Here is a 20,773-nt window from a genome sequence, read left to right on the forward strand (position 1 = left end):
TTGATACCGGTGCCCGAAAGTAGTTGGTTGAACCGGACACTGGTTTGGCTGATGAGGTAAGGATGTTAAGACAACACATAACGAACATCTATCAGGCCTGGATGACTGGGAAGGCACCACCCCCGTCACCACTTACCTTCCTAGATACTACCCTTACCCAAACTCCGGTCATAGTGCCAGATGATTCCCCATACTCTCCAGATTTTCCCGCTTATCACAGCTTTCCCAACCACCCTAGTAGCTCTATCACTCATCCTCCAATTACCTTTCCCAAAAATTGCCCTCATGTCTTATCCACTATCCCCAATAGTGAACACCCACTCAAAACTCATGATGCCCAATATTACCCCGCAGAGATTGCCCACAAGGTTCCTGACTCATACAAGCATAGCCCTCGGGGTGAGCCTCATGCTGAAAATGAAAAGATCACAGGAAAAGAAGGGTGAGATGAGATATCCAGGAAGCTGAAAAGCATAGAACAGTCCTTAAAGAACATACAAGGGATGGGAGACTAGGTTAATATGTCTTACAAAGAATTGTGTATGTTCCCTGACGTTCGCCTGCCCGCGGGGTTTAAAGTGCCAAATTTTAACTTGTATGATGGGTGTGGAGATTCGGTAGCCCATTTGAGGGTTTATTGCAGTGAAATTAGAAGTATTGGCGAGAGCGATGATTTGTTGATGGCGTATTTCAATAAGAGCTTGACTGGGGCAGCTTTGGAATGGCATAATCGTCAAGATGTCGGTAAGTGGCCTACATTAGGCGACATGGCTCAAGATTTTGTTCGACACTTTCAATACAAATTAGGCATTACCCCAGACCGCTCCTCCCTATCTAAAATGGAAAAGAAGCCGGAGGAAAGCTATAGGGAGTTTGGGCTCAGATGGAGGGATCAAGCTGCTCGAGTTAGCACCCCAATTGGTGAAGAAGAAATGGTTGAGCTTTTCCTACAAGCCCAGGGGTCCACCTACTTCTGTCATTTGATCCCGGCCTTGGGCAAACCTTTCAATGATGTGGTAAAAATAGGTGAGATGGTAGAGAAAGGAATCAAGCCAGGCAAAATCATGAGGTATTCTGCATTGAAAGATACTACAGAAGACATTCAGAACATCTCAGTAAGTCTGGGTGAAAGAAAGAGAAATAGAAAAGATGTTGTTGAGCCCGCCAACTATGGGATCCAGTGGGCATTCCTACTCAATGCTTTCAACCTCAATACCGACCCCATGAACATCCCCAAACTCCATACAATCCACCCTAGTATTATCCGCCGAACAACATCCGGCCATCTGTCCAACCACTAGGTCACTCCCTAGGGTGAGCGCCAGCACTGCATAATGCACTTTTGCCCTTACAGCATTGTCGAGCATCCAACAACCCTAGAAAACTGGGGCATGAAGGGAAACAAAGGCAGAGAAATAGTTTCACGCCAATCGGGAGACCTACACGAGCTTGTTTGAAAAGTTAAAGCATTCTGGCCTGATCAAGCCGCTCCTAGGCTATACTATGGACCCATATGCAAAAGGTTTTGATCCTACTGTACGGTGCATGTACCACTCTAATGTACAAGGGCATAGCATCGAAGAATGTCGTGCTTTGAAAAGGGAAATAGAAAGAATGATTCAAGAAGGGGCAATTGTGAATTCTCTTGGGAACTTGCTGACTGAATATAATGATATTGAAGTTGGTAATGGTTTTGGCAATATTGATGTGGAACTCGGTGGATAAGATGTCGTGCTTGGTAATTGGAAAGACACTCCATCTCTTGGCTAGCTGGGGAGGACGCTTGGTGGTTTATTTTGTTGTCATTTCTGTTGTCCGGGTTGTCTTCAGGGTTGTAATCTGAATATTGTCTTGTGACTCAAACCCTTCTATCCTTTTATTTTTCCTAGTTCCTTTAGTCGTAGTAACTCATTTAGTGTTATCTAGGTTTGTGCCAGGGTTATACCCCAGTTTTCTTTGCTTGTTTTGTTGTTCAAACCCTTTCACCATCTGTCTAATGCAATTTTCTATTTTTTGTTATTTCTAGCCATTTTTGTTTAGTTATCTTCTCCTTTTATAGTTTTTTTCATGCTGGTTCTAGTGAGATGACATGCACGCATAATTCTAGGCCTAGTCTTAAAAGTTAGCCTAATCATGAAGCAAGGAAACAATTTTGAAGATGATAGGGACATTTGAGAGAAGTAAGTAAAGGGATTTTTGAGCATTTAAAGCCCGAACCATGTGAAACTGGGGCAGATAGTTTGGAAAGTTAATGGGACGACAAGAATTTGTTACAAGAGAGTGCGTACCAATAATTTGAATCAAGAAACTTTGAGTTCAAGTGCATCTCAAGTTACAAGATAAAGTCAAGAAAGTTTTCTTCGAATTGACGGAGGATATCCATTGTGAAGAGGGAATCACCCAACGAGGGTTCGGTATTTGAAAAGGCGCTAAAGAAAAGTGAAAGGCATATCAGCAACATCAATGCCGAAGCCGCAAAAGAAATATTGTGCATGATCTTCATTTCAAGTTGCATGTGTTGTACTTGGCATTTTCAGGGATTGAGAGACCCTCTTTCATCTACCCAAACACTTATACCATTTGATACCCTTTTGAGTCTGTACTAATTTCATTGACCTCCTCTCTTTTGGAATCAAGTTAGAGTCATGCGAAAAAAGAAAAAAAGTGTATGCCCCATAGGTTTATTTTAAAAGGGTTCATTCCAAAAGGAAAATTCAAAATAAAGAAAAAAGGGAAAAGAAAAAGAAAAGAAAGAGAAAAAGAAAGAAAAGAAAAAAAAAAGAAAAAGAAAATAAAAGGAAAAGAAAAATAACAACAAAAAAACGTATCTTTGTGAACTATGTTTGACCTGATTCTTGTCACCACAAGATACGTAGGCAGCCTCACGGTTCGGTCATACCAAATAAAATATTTCATAATCCCACGAAATCGTGAGTGGGAAATTCAAAAAAGGGAAAAATAGATTCAAATTCCCCTGTTTTTGAAACTGGGGCAAAGTTTTTAGAATGGATTCCAAAAGTTGTAAATAAATTAACCCCGTTTGTCTTAGTTATTTTTGAGCCTTTATGATATCCTTTCTTTCCAACCTTGTCCAAAAGCCATATTACAGTCCGAAAGCCCTTCCGGATTATCTTTGAGAGTGCTGAGTTTAGACATGCTAGGAGCATATGATGTTTTTACTCTGGTCAATGCCTTGTCATCTACAGCATCAGAGGAAATAAGAAGAAAAGAACAAAATGAGAGAGTCTTATTGGTGAAAACCTTCACAGGAACCATAAGGCGATAGTCAGTTGAGAGAAAGAACAAAATGAGAGAGTCTTGATGGTGAAAACCCTTCGTGCACTACAAGTCGAATAAAGATTGTGAATCAGATAGGATAATCGAAGCATGAAAGCCCAGTTTCATGGCGTAGAGGTACAACAAGAATCCAACATTAGGCTTGCATGACAGATTAGGCCACTTAATCCACAGGTGCATGTCATGGTCATTAGAGTTGGTATTCACACAAGATAGGTTTATACTTTGTAGTTTTCTTGTTAGGAATCATCTCTTTCCATTGTCCTTTACTCTGTTCCTTTTGTCTTGTTTACTTCCTCTTCCTGAGTCTGTTTGGTCAGAACAAGTAAGAAATGACTTCCAAATTTTCCACCAGCTTTCCAATTACACAAAACGGGATCCGTCTAGCACATGAAAGTGTCATAAGTCAGGAAAGAACAAAAAGCGCACCGAGTTGGTAACAATCGACATGCTTTGGGATCCATGTGAAATACAAAGGTTTAGTATATAACAATTCATGAACAATGCAACAGATGGAGGGTGTTAAGTGAACGAATCAAAGGTATTTTCTGTGATAAGATTGACAAAGAAAGTGGTTAACCAGGTACAAACAAGGTCTTCCAAGCATAAATCAAAGTTATCATAGCAAGTGAAGGAGCAATAGAACTCAAGGCCAAGGCCAGTGGTTTAAGTCAAGAAAAGAACAGCATATGCACTGAGGGGGTAGCAATTGACGTGCTTTGGGATTCATGTGAGGCACAAAGGTTTGGTAAATGTCAGTTCATGAGCAATGTAACAGATAGAGGGTATTGGGTCTGAACGGAGAAGAGGTATTTTTTGTGATAAGGGTGACAGAGAAAGTGGTTAGTCAATAAACAAGCAAGGTATTCGAGTGGAAATCAAAGTTATTATGGGAAGTGAAGGAGCAATCGCCCTCAAAGTCAAGTCCACAAACCAACCACCACATTTTAAACTGACAAGATTTTTCTTTGATTGAAACATGGGCAAAAAATTTCATCTATTTCGGAGGAACCCTCCGTAAGGAAAGGCAAGCACCAGACAAGTTTGACAGTAAATTCTCAGGACCCTCCTGGAAAATGGGACCTAGTTTTAAATTCAAAACAATCATGAGTACAAGATCTAACATAAGCCTTACCCCAAAGAAATATAAGTCGGCTTTGAAGTTTTCATTCTTAGGATAGGACTCAATTCGAAATTGTCAGGACTCTCCTGAATAATGGGACTTAGCTTTAAGATTTCCATTAGATAACAAGATTTAGCGTAAGTTCTGTTGAAGGCTATTATAATTTAGCCGTAAAAATTGTCACTTTTAAGATAAGACTTGATGGTTGATTTTCAGGACTCTCCTGGATAATAGGATGTAGTTTTAAGATCCTCTTAGATAATAAGATTTAGCGGAAGTCACACGTTTAGAAGATATAATTTAGATTTAAAACTGTCATTTAACTAGGAGTTTTCAGGACTCTCCTGGATAATGGGATCTAGCTTTCAAATTCTTAGTGATATTTGGTAACATGATTCAGTTAACACTCACTGATGTGCCCAGTTACCAAACTGAGGCAGAAAATTTTCTCTATTTTGTCAAAATCAGGAGCCCACCTGGAGAGCAAGGGAGAACAACACCAGTTTTAAGGAAGGGAAGTAATTCAAGTGTTGGTAATCAAGAGCCCATCTGGAAAACAAAGCAATTCAAGTGTTGGTAATTAGGAGCCCACCTGGAGAACAAAGCAATTCAAGTATTGGTAATCAGGAGCCCACCTAGAGAACAAAGCAATTCAAGTGTTGGTAATCAGGAGCCCACTTGGAGAACCAAGCAATTCAAGTGTTAGGTAATCAGTAGCCCACCTGGAGAACAAAGCAATTCGAGTGTTGGTAATCAGGAGCCCACCTGGAGAACAAAGCAATTCAAGTCGGTAATCAGGATCCCACCTGGAGAACAAAGCAATTCCAGTTTCGGTAATCAGGATCCCACCTGGAGAACAAATCAATTCGAGTGTTGGTAATCAGGAGCCCACCTGGAGAACAAAACAATTCAAGTGTCGGTAATCAGGAGCCCACCTAGAGAACAAAGCAATTCAAGTGTTGGTAATCAGGAGCCCACCTGGAGAACAAAGCAATTCAAGTGTCAGTAATTAGGAGCCCACCTGGAGAACGAAGCAATTCAATTGTCGGTAATAAGGAGCCCACCCGGAGAACGAAGCAATTCAAGTGTCGGTAATCAGGAGCCCACCTAGAGAACGAAGCAATTCAAGTGTCGGTAATCAGGAGCCCACCTGGAGAACAAAGTAATTCAAATATCGGTAATCAGGAGCTCACCTGAAGAACAAAGCAATTCAAGTGTTGGTAATCAGGAGCCCACCTGAAGAACAAAGCAACAATTCAAGTGTTGGTAATCAGGAACCCACCTGAAGAACAAAGCAACAATGTTCAAAGGAAGACGGTTCAAGTTCAGCAATCAGGCATCCACCTGGATAACAAAGGGAAAACAATTCAAGTTTCAAAGGAAGATAGCATAGATTTCAAGGGAAGGCAGTCCAAGTGTCGAAGGAAGACAATTCAAGTATTGACAATCAGGAACTTTACCTGGAGAATAAGAGAATTCACTTCAGAACGCAATTCAAGTCAGCAACAAAAGAAGATCGCGGCGAGAATGCGAGTCAACAGTCCAAGGTGATCAAGAAAAGTTAGTCACGATAAAAAAAAAAAAAAGATAGAGAAAGGCAAGAGGTGAATCCAAATGCAGAAGTTGATGAAAGATGTGAGCTTCTCAAGACATGGTTGAGGTCACAAGCACTACATGTCCAGTCTTGATCCGAAAATCTGAAGAAGAACGAGCTAGCACCTGCAACTAGCAAGCGTCAAGGTTCAAATCCAAAGTCTGCATGAAGAACCATTCAATACTCAAGATCAAGCTTCAGAAGACTTATAGATAGGAATCTTGTAACTCGTAGTTGACAGGCTTAGCTAGTCTTTTTCATTTCTTTTGATTTTGATGTAATAACAGGACCACAGATCGGAACCTCGGCGGAACGGCACCTCGTCCGGCTCTCTACCTTGGCATACTCCATCATCTCACTCACCTCTGAACTACACGTGGCCTGATTCCTTTATAGCTAAGGAAATGTAGGTACACGTGGCCTGATTCCCCTCTCTCTTAGTTTGTCTCTCCAAATAAGGGCCGGGTCAAAAAACCTGTCTAGTCGTTCTTTGTCTGAAAATACTTCGTCTTTCCAGTCAAAGAGGGGCAGCTGTAGACATTTGATTTTTGACCCTCCCCAAGATTTTTCATATTTTAGCACGTAAATATTTAATTTAGGCCTAATATAGCTATTTCAACTCATTTTTACTTTTTTACTTTATTTATTACAAGAAAACAAAAATTACAATAAATAGGTTCATTAATGTTTTGTAGTCATTTTAAATCTTGAAAAATACCCATTTTAGGCCTAATTTTTCGGACCTAGCCCATGATTCCCAAGCCCATTCCCTGAGACCAATACCCTTAACACCTTTCTTAAAAACCTAGGGACCTAATACACAAAAGACCTAGAGATTAATTTTGCAAAATACACAAAAATACACATTTAAACCTAGACCTATATAGTAGGGGTAAGCCTAATCAGCTGGGGGGAGGAAAATACACACACAAAAAAATAACGCCTAAGAACACCATATGAATCCGCCGTTTTCCATGACTTTGAGAGCAAAAGCCTAAAGAACTAAGGAGTCGTTCTTCCATCAGATGAAAAAAAAACAAAAATCCAAAAAATGAGCTAACCTAAGGAGAAGAAACAAAAACGCCCAAAGGACCAAAAGAATCAAAAGTTGTAGTACCGCAAACGACAACCCTCCATAAAAGGTCCATCATCTTCTTCGTTCGAGAAAACTCCAGTAGACTCACACCTAAGAATTAAAAAGGGCGCCGCAAATCAGTGAAAAAAAATGACGTCACTCCTTCACCTCCATTAATCTCCATCCCGTCAGTGAAAGTGAGGTTGGTCGTTGAATTTTGTTGCGTTTCCGGCGAGCTTTAGGGTATAGATCGTAGTTCGGTTGAGGTTTTCGACCACTACTTTGGTCATCAGTAGCGTTCCATTTCTGTTGAAGGTCCACTTTGAGGTTCATATCTCTCACCTTTGTGTAATTCTATACTGATGAATGCTAATATTTTATTGCTGAAATTTTTGTTAAAATGTGAGCTAATGCAAATGCAAGATCTATTTTAGTGTAGTCAATAAATGTTCTGTGTGTAGTTTGTAGATGTTTGTGTTGACATTGAGAACTGCCTACAAATTGATTTAGCTATTTAATGTATGCCAATTTAAAATTTATATGGTTAATTCTTCTTAACAGGATTTAAGGGTCTGATTACGACGTGAACAATAGTGACTTACATTTGTTTCTTGCAATTGTGCAATTAGTGGTGTCACTGGACTTTAAGCAAAGATAAAGTTCTTATTGGCATTGGCTGATATTAACCAATTATCTTGGGATAATGGGTTCAATTGTTATTGAATGTTTATATCGTTGTTATCGTGCCTTAGCTTTCATTTTAATTTATATGTTTCTTGTTTGTATCTGTTTCATTATAGTTTTTCCTTTCATTTAGTTAAGTAAAAATGCTTAATTGTTGTCCAATGTTTATCATTTATGTATGATAATGAAGGTTTAATATAAATTGTTGATTGATAAATTGGGATTGTGAATTTGGGACAGGAGGGTTGGAGGATTTGACCAAAATCATCCCTCTTGTTTCACTCAAACTTTCACTTCATCCTTTTAATATTTCACTTAACCTACAACATCCTTTAAGTTTCCCAAAGGTTGACCAAAAACACCCCTCTGTTAAATTTGCCGTTTATATTTGACGGATATTGTATTCTCACGTGACTTCTCTTTTTCCCTCCATTTTCTCACAAAATTTTCCCTCTTACCTCCTTTTCACAGAACCAAAAGCCACTTTTGGGGGAAAGTTGAGATAGGGTTTCTAGTGGTTGAACAACTTCTTCTTGGGTGAAGTTTCTACCTTTCAGTGTAAATTTGATAATCTTATTGTTGAACCGTGATACACTCCCAACCTGGGTTCCAAATAGTAAGTATCTCATTTTAGTTTTTCTTGGTTTGTTTTAGTTATAGACATTACTTCTTCTTCTTCTAGTCATAGACATTAGTTATATTCTGTCTTCCTCTAAAATGAATGCAAAGGTAAAGGCATAATACCTTAATGTACGGGAGGTTCTGGACAAATGAACGTAAATGTAAAGGCATCAATTATATACATTAAAACAGCAAGGGACCAATTTTAAGAAAGAATCTTATGTTTAACATAAAAAATAGCTTCTTTTATTATTATATAATAAAAATTACTTTATTGGCAGATTCAATGTTCGAAAGTCAAGCAGTATATAGTGATTCTAATAATGAGTCCGATTATAGAGAGTTTGAAGATTCAGATTATGAAGATGACATTTTATTTGATAGAAATGTTGATCCGTCGGTTGAAACATTTTCTGTCAATGCCAATGAAAATACGAGAACAAATGATGATAGTAGAGAGTTTATTAGCCAAGAGTTGCAAAAGCATATGCAAAATGAAGATGGTGACTCAGATTGTGTTGTTTCCAGTGACACAAAAAGCTTGAATAGTGATAGTGATGCATCTAATGAAGATTTTAACTTTCCAAAGCACAATCCGAAAACTGATGGCTCTAATTCTAAGCTAGCATTAGGACAAGTATTTCAAAACAAAAAAGAGTTTAAGGAAGCTGTAAATACTCATGAGGTTAAAAGAGGAAGGACAGTCGAGTGGATTAAGGATGATTCAGAAAGAGCAAGGGGAAGATGTAAGCATCGTCCTTCTTGTGAGTGGGTTATTCTAGCTTCAAAAATGCACAGAGATACAAATTTTCAAATAAAGACTTATAACTCCGAGCATACATGTTTTTGTTGGAATGTCAAGAATAAGAATGTTACTTCCAGTTGGATTGCAAAGAAATATATGGACAAAATCAAATCAAACAGAGATTGGAAGACATCAAAATTCAGAGATGAAGTCAGTAGAGCGCTGGGAGTAGACGTATCTTTATGTCAAGCAAAAAAAGCTAAAAAGAAGGCTATTTCTCTTATTGATGGTAACTTAAATGACCAGTTTAACATGTTGTGGAATTATATTAATGAGATCGTGCGATCTAATCCAGGAACATCAGTTTACATGGAGTTAAAACCAAATGAGACCCCTAACAATCCTTCTAGATTCCAAAGATTATACATTTGCTTTGCAGCATGTAAAGAGGGCTTTAAGGCAGGTTGTAGGAAGATTGTTGGTGTTGATGGTTGTTGGTTGAAAGATTCTATGTATGGAGCACAGTTGCTTGCTATTGTTGGTTTGGATGGCAATAACAATATCTTTCCTATAGCCTATGCCATCGTGGAAAAGGAGTGCAATGATACATGGCAATGGTTTTTGAACTATTTGATGATTGATATTGAAATAGAAGAGCAATATCTCTGGACATTCATGTCAGATAAGCAAAAAGGCCTTCTTGAAGCTTTTGAGGAAGTGTTACCAAATGTTTCTCACAGGTTTTGTGCACGACACTTGCACAATAATTTCAAAAAGGCTGGGTTCTCTGGTCATACGTTAAAAGATGCTTTTTGGGAAGCTGCTAGAGCAACAACGGTTGAAGCGTTTAATGTATGTATGTTGAAGATACTTGAATTGGATAAAGAAGCGCATGAATGGCTTTCTACTAAGTTACCTAGTGAATGGTCCAGATCTCACTTCTCACCACTTTCTAAGTGTGATATGTTGTTAAACAATATGTGTGAGGTCTTCAATAGTTTGATTCTTGATGCTAGAGATAAACCCATTATTAAACTTTTGGACCATAAGACACATACTAATGGCTAGGATTGGAACCAACAGGGATAAAGCTGAAAAATGGGCTTCAGGTGATATTTGTCCAACTATAAAAAAGAAATTGCATAGAAACATGAAGGGAGCTTCTGGTTATATTCCTCGAAAAGCCGACTCATGGAATTATGAGATCCTTGGGTCTACTGATAATGACACTTGGACTGTGGACTTGTTTAACAAGATATGTAGCTGTAGAAAATGGGAATTATCAGGGATACCTTGCAAACATGCTATTTGTGCCATATGGATGAAAAAGCATGATATTGCAGACTATGTTCATGACTGCTACAAGGTTGAGACATACATGAAAGCATATACAACCATATTCCCTATGAATGGGCAAGGTTTATGGCCTAAATCATCTAATCCTAAACTATTGCCACCTTCTTATTTGAAAAAGAAGAAAGGAAAGAAACAGAGATTAAGAAAGAAAGAAGTGGATGAACCCAGAGCCTCGAGGACTAGGATAAAAAGAAAACAAAAATCAGTTGATTGTAGCAAGTGTGGTAGACCTGGACACAATAAAAGAACCTGTTCTTTATATAATGTTGTTGAACCAGAACCAACAAACTACACTTCATTTTTGGATTCTATTATAGTTGAGAACACAACAAATTGGACGCAAGAATCTGCCCCTTTTCGTGAAAAACTTCCGGTGAGATGCATATATCAATAATGTTTGTCTTACTTCACTGTAATGCAATTCATATACATTAAGGTCATTTTATTTCCTTTTCAGGTTAGAAGAGGCCAGTAGCACGGATGTGCCAAGTTGCAGAGTGTCATTGTCATAGATGTGACAATCCTTTTCATTTGTTCATTTTGTAATGACAATATTTATTTTGGAATGACTCAAGTTCATTTTGTAATGTGATGACTCAATTATGATGACTCATTTTTTAATTTCTACACAAAAAAATGCACATTATTAAGTTTCTGCATACCAAAATCTGCATATATTTTCAGTTTTTGCGCGCGATTGTCTACCCAAATACAGGAAAAGGTGTTGAAATCAATTCAAAAGATTCACATTCTGCAAAAAAAAATGTAGGAAAAAGAAATGAGAAGTTTTGATTGATCACTAATCGGAAAGAGATCGGGAAAATCAAAGACGGAAAAAGATGGAACACATTTTTGTTAAGAATGAAGAGGTTGCTAAAGATGAAGGCTCTCCCTTATGGGAAAAAGAGAAGTCACGTGAGAATACAAGATCCGTCAAATATAAACAACAAATTTAACAGAGGGATGTTTTTAGTCAACCTTTGGGAAACTTAAAGGATGTTGTAGGTTAAGTGAAATATTAAAAGGATGGAGTGAAAGTTTGGGTGAAACAAGAGGGATGATTTTGGTCAAATCCTCGGAGGGTTGCGAATAGAGTTTTGGGTTTGTCTTGCTGTTATGACCCATTAAAATAACAAAGTTAATTGGTTTGATTAGAACTTTGGTGGATGAAGTAAACAAGTTAAGACATGAGGAAAGGAAGCGGCTATCATTTGTGCAAACAATGGTTCCGAATTGTATTTTTGTTTAAATTGATTAAGCCCTCTTTAAATTGAGGTGTGCCATATTAGATAATGCAAATAGCTCATGGACCTCATTTAACTAATTTTAACTCTTTAGAAATTGAGGTGTGCCATTTAGTTGAATTTTCATGGCCCTCGCAAATTTAAAAATGCATAGTTACTTTAGGTGCATAATTTAAATTACTTTTCTAAATTCAGGTGTGCATTTACGTGACCCAAATCCAAATCTCAATAACGTTAAATGAAATACGTCTTGGACCGCAGGTGCATTTATGTGACGTGGTTCAGGATGTATTTTAGATAACGTTAAATTTTCCTAAAAAATGTTTAAATAGAAGCGGTTATGAAATTAAAATTGAACCATAGGCTAAAACATGTATTAAAATCAGATAATAAGCCAAGAATAACAGTTGAGCGACCGTGCTAAAACCACGGAACCCAGGAATGCCTAACACCTTCTCCCAGGTTAACAAAATTCCTTACCCAGATTTTTGTGTTCGCGGACTGTAAAACAGAGTCAATCTTTCCTCGATTTGGGATTTAAAACCGGTGACTTGGGAAACCATAAATTATCCCATGTGGCGACTCTGAATTTTAAATAAATTAATCCCATTTCGATTGCCACTTAAATTGGAAAAAACTCCCTTATACTTCCTTTCCGGGGTGTAGGAAAAAGGAGGTGTGACAAGCCAAACACCCCTACTCGACCATACGCCGAGCCTTCATATATGAGCTAACGCTACGGGTAGAATGACCAGGAGTCCCTATCCACTCAAGATGAGGTAGACCGGGTAAGGCTAAGGTCATAGTCTTGGCATGAAAATCTAGGATAGCGTGGTAAAGTGATAACCAGTCCATCCCCAATATGACATCAAAATCAACCATGTCCAATAGTAATAAGTCTACTTAGGTTTCAAGACCCCCAATCACAACTACACAAGAGCGATGAATACGATCTACTATAATAGAATCACCCACTGGTATAGACACATAAATAGGAGCACTCAAAGAATCGCTAGGCATGACCAGATATAGCGCAAAATAAGATGACACATAAGAGTATGTAGACCCTGGATCAAATAGCACTGAAGCATCCCTACTACAAACCAGAACCGTACCTGTGATAACTGCATCGGAAGCCTCAGCCTCAGCCTCAGGCCTGGCTGGAAGAGTATAACATCGGGGCTGGGCCCTACCACCTTGGACTACATCTCTGGGATGACTTGCAGCTAGTTGGCCTCCACCTCCAGTTGCCTGAGCTCCATATCTAACACCTCTACCTCCACCTCTAGGTCTTCTACCTCCACCTCTGGCTGGCTGGGCGGGCTGTGGAACACTCGGTGCCTGAACCATGGCATGGGAACCCGGATGCTGAGAGCTGCTCGATGCTCGAGGACAATATCTAGTAATGTGCCTCGTGTCGCCACAAGTAAAACAAGCCCTCGGCTGCTGGGGTTAACGACTCTGAAAACTCTGAAGCAGAGGTGCACTGATAGGAGCAGGTGATGCACTGTAGGACTGCTGATCAGAATACTGCATGTGAGAACCACAATCACCTGGGGCACTGTGAGAAGCCTGAAGTGCTGACTGAAAAGGCCTAGGAGGATAGCCTCTACCAAAAGAATCTCTGCCTCCAGACGAGGCTCCATTGAATCTCTCTGAATGACGAGGCCTCTTGTCAGACCCCTGAACACCTCCCTGCGACAGAACCATCTCAACTCTCCTGGCCACATTGGCTGCTCCTGGAAAGAAATCTCACTCCCTATCTTCTTAGCCATCTGAAGTCGAATAGGCTGAATAAGTTCCTCAATGAACCTCCTCACCCTCTCTCTATCGGTGGGAAGTATGATAAGAGCATGATGGGCAAAGTCGATGAATCTGGTCTTGTACTGACTGACAGTCATAGAACCCTATTGGAGACACTCGAACTGCCTCCGGTAGATCTCTCTCTGAGTGATAGGGAGAAACTTCTCCAGAAATAGCTGAGTAAACTGCTCCCAAGTCAAAGTTGGCAATCCAGCTGGTCTAGCCAAGCAATAATCTCTCCACCAAGTCTTGGCGGATCCAGATAAGCAAAAAGTAGCAAAGTCGACCCCATTGGTCTCCACTATTCCCATGTTCCAGAGAACCTCATGACAGTTGTCTAGATTATCCTAGGGATCCTCAGAAGATGCACCACTGAAAGTAGTAGTGAAGAGCTTGGTAAACCTGTCCAATCTCCACAAAGCATAGGTAGACATAGCTGCTCCATCACCGGTTTGTGCCACCACACCCGGTTGAACTGGTCCAAATGGCTGAGCTATTGGAGTTTGGAACTGGGGAGCCATCTACTCCAGAGTGCGAGTAGTAGGAGTCTGAGCTCCTCCTCCAGCCTGAGAGACGACTAGTGCTACAGGAAGCAAGCTTGCGTGGGTGACACTCTCCATAAGGCCCACTAGACGGACCAGAGCATCCTGGAGTACTAGGGTAGCAATAAACCCCTCTGGGACCTGAGCTGGGCCCACCAGAATTGTTAGGGCCGGAACCTCATCATCAAAGTCAGCCTGAGGCTCCACCACTGGTGCTGCTACTCTGAGCTGAGCTCTGCCCCTACCTCGGCCTCTAGCACAACCTTGCCCTTGCCCTCTGCCCCTCGTGGGAGCTGCTGCTGGGGGCTCGGACTACTGATTAGCGGATGAGGAAGCGCGTGTTCTCGGCATCTGCGAAAGAACAGGGTAGAAATCCAATTAGCATTGAGAAACCAAACCACACGACAAGAAAAAATAGATGTGAAGTTATTCCTAACTCTGTAGCCTTTGGGGGATAAATACAGACGTCTCCGTACCGATCCCTCAAACTCTACTAAGCTTGTCTGTGAATTGTAAGACCCATGTAACCAAGAGCTCTGATACCAGCTTGTCACGACCCGGATTTTCCACCCTCGGGAGTCGTGATGGCGCCTACTAGTGAAAGCTAGGCAAGCCAACCAACTAAACTATTTACCTTGTTTCTATTTTTAATCCGATAACAGCTACGAGCCAATAATTAGATAACAACAGAATTGAATAAGCGAAAGGCTGCATTGTAAAGTTTTCATAATACTGCTAATACCCATCTATAACAAATCTACCTAAGACTGGTGTCACAATTTCACAAACTGTCTAGGAGTATAACAAATAAAGGTCTGAAATAAATAAATACAACACTGTCTCTAGAAATACATGAAAGAAATAGGAATAGTAGATAGAAGGAGACGCCTAGGCCTACGGACGCCTGCAGGACAACCTCGGGTTGCCTGAGGAACAAGAAACAACAATCTCACTGCGGTCCAAAATCTACAGCACTGGGATCAACACAAAAGAGTGCAGAGTGTAGTATCAGCATAAATGACCCCATGTGCTGGTAAGTGCTTAGCCTAACCTCAGCGAAGTAGTGACGAGGCTAGGACCAGACTACCAAATAAACCTGTACGGTTAAATCATATACAGTGGAAATAGAAGCAGATAATTACGACTAAAGTTGGGCAGGGGAAACATGCTACAGGGAGTAACAGGTAACAACAAAACAACAGTAGATAAATGTAAGGAATACTATAAATCAATTACCAGCAAAGATAAGGAAATAAGAAGAACAAGTACACATGTAATACCATTGCAAGCGTGCGACCCGATCCCATCTCATATAATACTGTTGCAGGCGTGCAACCCGCTCCCATTTCATATAGTACCGTTGCAGGCGTGCAACCCGCTCCCATTTCATATTGTACCGTTGCAGGCGTGTGCAGGTGTGTAACCCACTCCCATTTCATATAATTACCGTTGAAGGGGTGCAACCCGCTCCCATTTCATATAATTACCGTTGAAGGGGTACAACCCGCTCCCATTTCATATGTTACTATTGCAGGCGTGCAACCCCGCTCCCTTTTCATTTATCAATACCAATCATAACAGAATCCCGGCAAGGGAACAATAATATAATAACAATATCCCGGCAAGGGAATAATACTATAACAACTACATCCCGGCAAGGGAAAAATAATATAACAACATCCCGGCATGGGAACAACAATATGACAGCAACATCTCGGCAAGGGAAAAATAATGATAATCCTCATATGGAGCACAATAAACCTCAACGGAGTCACAACAATTACAATACAAGACTCACGTGCATGCTTGACACCGACGTGTAGATACTCGTCACCATGCCTATACGTCGTACTCCACAATTAGCACATAGCAACTAAGACACAACTCCTAATCCCTCAAGATAAGGTTAGACCAAACACTCACCTCAATGCCATGAACACAATTCAAGCCTCAACTATCGCTAACTCTTGATTCCACCACCAACTCGCTCGTATCTAGCCACAAGTTACTTAATAATATTAATAAGTGTTAAATGAAACATTTCTAATGCATGGAAATACGTTTTATAAAAATTTTCCAAAAAATTCAAAAATCGACCCCGGGTCCCCTTAGTCCAAACCCAAATTTAGACCAAAACCCGATTACCCATTCACCTCCCAGCCCGGATATATAATTGATTTTGGAATACGACCTCAATTTGAGGTCTAAATCCCCAAATTTCAATATTCTTAGGTTTTACCCAAAATTCCCAATTTTACCATGAAAACCCTAGATTCTAGGATGAAATCTTGTAAAAAGAAGTTAAGGAGTAAAGAAAATAAATTAGAAATCACTTACTAATGTTTTGGAGAAGAAAGGTTGTTTGAAAAATCCCCTCTTATGTTTTTGGAGTTTTGAAAAATGAAAAATAACTAAAAATCCCGTTTAAATATACCCCTCTCATACCCCCTGTGCGGACCACACAAAAAGGAGTGCGGCCGCGGAGCTCACAATGATGACTGTAGTGACATGCTTTAGTATTTTGGCCATAACTCTCTCTACAGATATCCAAATTGTGATATCCTTACCTTTCCGGAAAGAAGACATGAAGGGCTACATCTGTTGTTTTTGAATCATCTCAAATTTCCTTGTAGTTCAAAAGATATAGGCTTCCGAAATCAGACCAGTGAAATTTTTCCTCACCGCGGACCACACAAAAAGGAGTGCAGCCGCAAAGGCCCCTCTACGGTCAGCACAAAATCAATGAGGTCAGCACTGGCAGGTTCAGATATCTGCAATATCTCTGGACCTGCAACAACTATGTTTTAAGCCTAAAACATCCCAGAACCTACCCGAAACTCACCCGAGCCCTCGAGATTTCAAACCAAACGTGCATACTAACTCAAAACATCATATGGACCTACTCGTGTGATCACATCATCAAAATAACATGTAAAATCATGAATTAAATCTTAAAACTCAACATTTTCATCAAGAACTCTCAAAGTTCATAGCTCTTCAACCTGAAGTCCAACTCACGTCAAATAAACTCTGTTTTCACCAAATTTCACAGTTATCCTTTAAATACTATAACAAGCTTATACCGGGGTCTGGAACCAAAATACGGGCCCGATACCAATGGTTTCAAACATTAATTCTTTTCTTCATTTCTTAGATAATTCAGTAAAATAATTTCTTTCAAAAATTGATTTCTAAGGCTTGGGACCTCGGAATTCATTTCTGAGCATACACCCAAGTCCCATATTTTACTGTGGACCTCTCGGGATCGTCGCAACACGGATCCGGGTCCGTTTGCTCAAAATGTTGACCAAATTCAACCAAAAATCAAATTTTTAACTCTAGAAATTTCTATTTCTCATCTTTTCACATAGAAAGCTTTCTGGATATGGGTCCGGACCACGTATGCAAATTAATGTGAGGTAAAAAGAGGTTTTTAGGCCTCGAAACATTGAATTTACTTGCAACACAAGTAATGACCCAAAAGGTCATCACAAGGTCCCAGTTGCTGACGCTCTAGCAGGACCAGCTCAGGCACCGGCCATGCCGATTGTTGTTCCATGCCTTCAGGAGGCCCTGGCTCAGATTTTATCAGTGTGCACTAGACTAGCTCAGGCGATCTCAGTTACTACGGTCGCAGCTACTTCTCAGGTAGGGGGAGGCACTCAGACTCCTGCTGCTCACACACCTGAGCAAGTTGTGCACGGACTTCAGTACCCGAGGGCACCTCCAGCCCAGCTGGTTGCACCCGCTCAGGATTATGTGGTACCAGTTATGCCTGACGATGAGCATCGTCGATTTGGATAGGTTTGGTAGACTTCAGCCTCTAACTTTCATTGATGTAGAAGGCGAGGATACCCAGGGTTTCTTGGACAAGTGTTAGAGGATGCTTCAGACCGCGGGTATTTTGGAGACCACTGGGGTCTCGTTCAATACTTTCCAATTTCAGGAGCTGCCTTTACTTGGTGGGAGGCTTATGAGAGGCGTAGGCTTTTTGATGCAGTGCCTCTTACCTGGTGGCAGGTCTCCGCTCTCTTTTTGGAGAAGTATGTGCCACAGTCTCGCAGAAAGGAGCTGCATAGGCAGTTTGAGCAGTTGCGTCAGGATGATATAACTGTGACGTAGTATGAGATGAGATTTTCAAAGCTAGCTCGTCATGCTGTTTGGTTGGTTCCTACATCAGAAGGTTCGTGGATGGCCTCAGATATCAACTTCAGATTCTCATGACTAGAAAGAGGGTGTCAGGTGCTACTTTTGAGTAGGTTGTTGATATTGCTCGAGAGAATAAGTTAGTTCGTCTCCAAGATCGAGATGAGTGGGAGGCCAAGAGGTCTCGTGGATCTGGTAGTTTTGGTGGCGCTCCTTCGAGAGGCCAGTTTCAGCACGGCAGAGCCGTCCATTCAGGAATGTTCAGTTGACTCGCCTAGTCCATTGTGGGGCATCGTCGGGCCATGATTCTCACAGTACTCATCAGGTCCATTCATCACTTAGTGCCCTTCCAGCCTTGAGTTCGTCCCGTGCTCCATCAATTCAGGGCTCTTACGTACCAGGTTCTTTTGCTAGTCATCCCGGTGCTAGGGGTTCCCTTAAGTCCCCGTCTCCAGCACCTGGGAGTTGTTATGAATATGGAGAGTTTGGGCATATGAGGAGGTATTGTCCTCGTCCTCATGGGGGTCCAGCTCAGCAGAGGAGTCAGCCCTTGACTTCAGCTCCAGTTACTTCACCACCCGCTCAGGCAGCTAAAGGTTGGGGTCAGTCAGTTAAGGGTTACCCTAGAGGGGGAGGACGATTCGGTGGTGGTCAGGCCCATTTCTATGCACTCCCAGCTAGACCAGATGTTATTACTTCAGATGCCGTGATTACAGGTATTGTCTCAGTTTGCTAACAGAGATGCATCTGTGTCATTTGATCCTGGTTCCACTTTTTCATATGTGTCATCATATTTTGCTTGTTATTTGGATACGCCTCATGAGTCTCTTGTTTCATCTGTTTGTGAATCTACTCCGGTGGGCGAAACTATTATTGTGGACCGTGTATACCAGTCGTGTGTGGTGACAATTGGGGGGGGGGAGTCTGGAGACCCGAGTGGACCTTTTGTTGCTTTGTATGGTGGACTTTGATGTGATATTAGGCATAGATTGGCTATCTCCGTGTCGTGCTATATTGAAATGTCATGCTAAGACAGTGATGTTGGCTATGCCACGGGTGCCATGGATTGAGTGGAAAAGTTTGACTAATTTTGACCCCAATAGTGTGATTTCATTCCTGAAGGCCCAGCGGATGGTTGAGAAAGGTTGTCTCTCATACTTAGCCTTTGTGAGGTATGTCAGTGCAGACACTCCTAGTATCGATTCTGTTCCAGTAGTGAGGAATTTTCTCGATATGTTTCCTGCAGACCTGCCGGGCATGCCACCAGACAAGATATTGACTTTGATATTGATTTGTTGCCAGACACTCAGCCTATTTCTATTCCACCGTATCGTATGGAACCGCCAGAGTTGAAATAGTTGAAAGAGCAACTTCAGGAACTCCTTGATAAGGGGTTTATTCGGCCTAGTGTGTCTCTTTGGGGTGCGCTTGTTCTATTTGTGAAGAAGAAGGATAGCACAATAAGGACGTGCATTGATTATAGGCAGTTGGACAAAGTTACAATCTAGAACAAGTATCATTTTCCTCGTATTGATGATTTATTCGACCAGCTTCACGGAGCGAGAGTGTTCTCCAAGATTGATCTCCGGTCAGGGTATCACCAGTTGAAGATCAGGGACTCGAATATTCTTAAAACGACTTTTAGGATCCCATATGGTCATTATGAGTTCCTTGTGATGTCTTTTGGGCTGACCAATGCCCCTGCAACGTTCATGCATTTGATAAACAACGTGTTTCGGCCTTATCTCGACTCGTTTGTGATTGTTTTCATTGATGATATTCTGGTGTACTTGCGTAGTCAGGAGGAGCATGCTGAGCATTTGAGAGTTGTGTTGCAGCGATTGAGGGATGAGAAACTTTATGCAAAGTTCTCCAAGTGTGAGTTTTGGTTTAGTTCAGTGGCTTTCTTGGGGCACGTGGTGTCCAGTGAGGGTATCCAGGTTGATCCGAAGAAGATAGAGGTGGTTCAGAGTTGGCCCAGACCGTCCTCAGCCACATAGATTCGGAGTTTTCTTGGTTTGGCTGGTTATTACCATCAGTTCATTTAGGGATTTTTATCTTTGCATCACTCTTGACCAGATTGACCCCAAAAGGGTGCTCCATTCAGGTGGTCGGATGAGTGTGAGGCAAGTTTTCAGAAGCTCAAGACTGCCTTGACCACAACTCCAGTGTTAGTTTTTCCATCAGCTTCAGGGTTATATATAGTGTATTATGATTCTTCGAGAGTTGATATTGGGTGTGTGTTGATGTAGAAGGGTAGAGTGGTTGCTTACACTTCTCGTCAGTTGAAGCCCCATGAGAAGAACTACCATGTTCACGATTTGGAGTTGGCTGCATTATTCACGCGTTGAAGATTTAGAGGCATTATCTCTATGGTGTGTCTTGTGAGGTGTTTACTAATCATTGTAGCCTCTAGCACTTGTTCAAGTAGAAGGATATCTATTTGAGGCAACGAAGATGATTGGAGCTACTAAAGGATTATGATATCACTATCTTGTACCATCCGGGGAAGGCTAATGTAGTGGCCGATGCCTTGAGTAGAA

At 41.0% G+C, this 20,773-nt stretch overlaps 1 protein-coding gene across 1 annotated transcript; it reads left to right on the forward strand.

Annotated features, from left to right (window-relative positions):
* The first annotated feature begins 839 nt into the window (after window positions 1–839).
* LOC138874128 (uncharacterized) lies at window positions 840–10,207 on the forward strand. Its single transcript, XM_070152631.1, has 2 exons — window positions 840–1,125; window positions 8,676–10,207. The coding sequence occupies exons 1-2, from the start codon at window positions 840–842 to the stop codon at window positions 10,205–10,207; spliced, it is 1,818 nt and encodes a 605-aa protein (XP_070008732.1).
* Window positions 10,208–20,773: the final 10,566 nt, after the last annotated feature.

This window comes from Nicotiana sylvestris, chromosome 7, assembly GCF_000393655.2.
Source record: "Nicotiana sylvestris chromosome 7, ASM39365v2, whole genome shotgun sequence".
Lineage (NCBI taxonomy): Eukaryota > Viridiplantae > Streptophyta > Magnoliopsida > Solanales > Solanaceae > Nicotiana > Nicotiana sylvestris.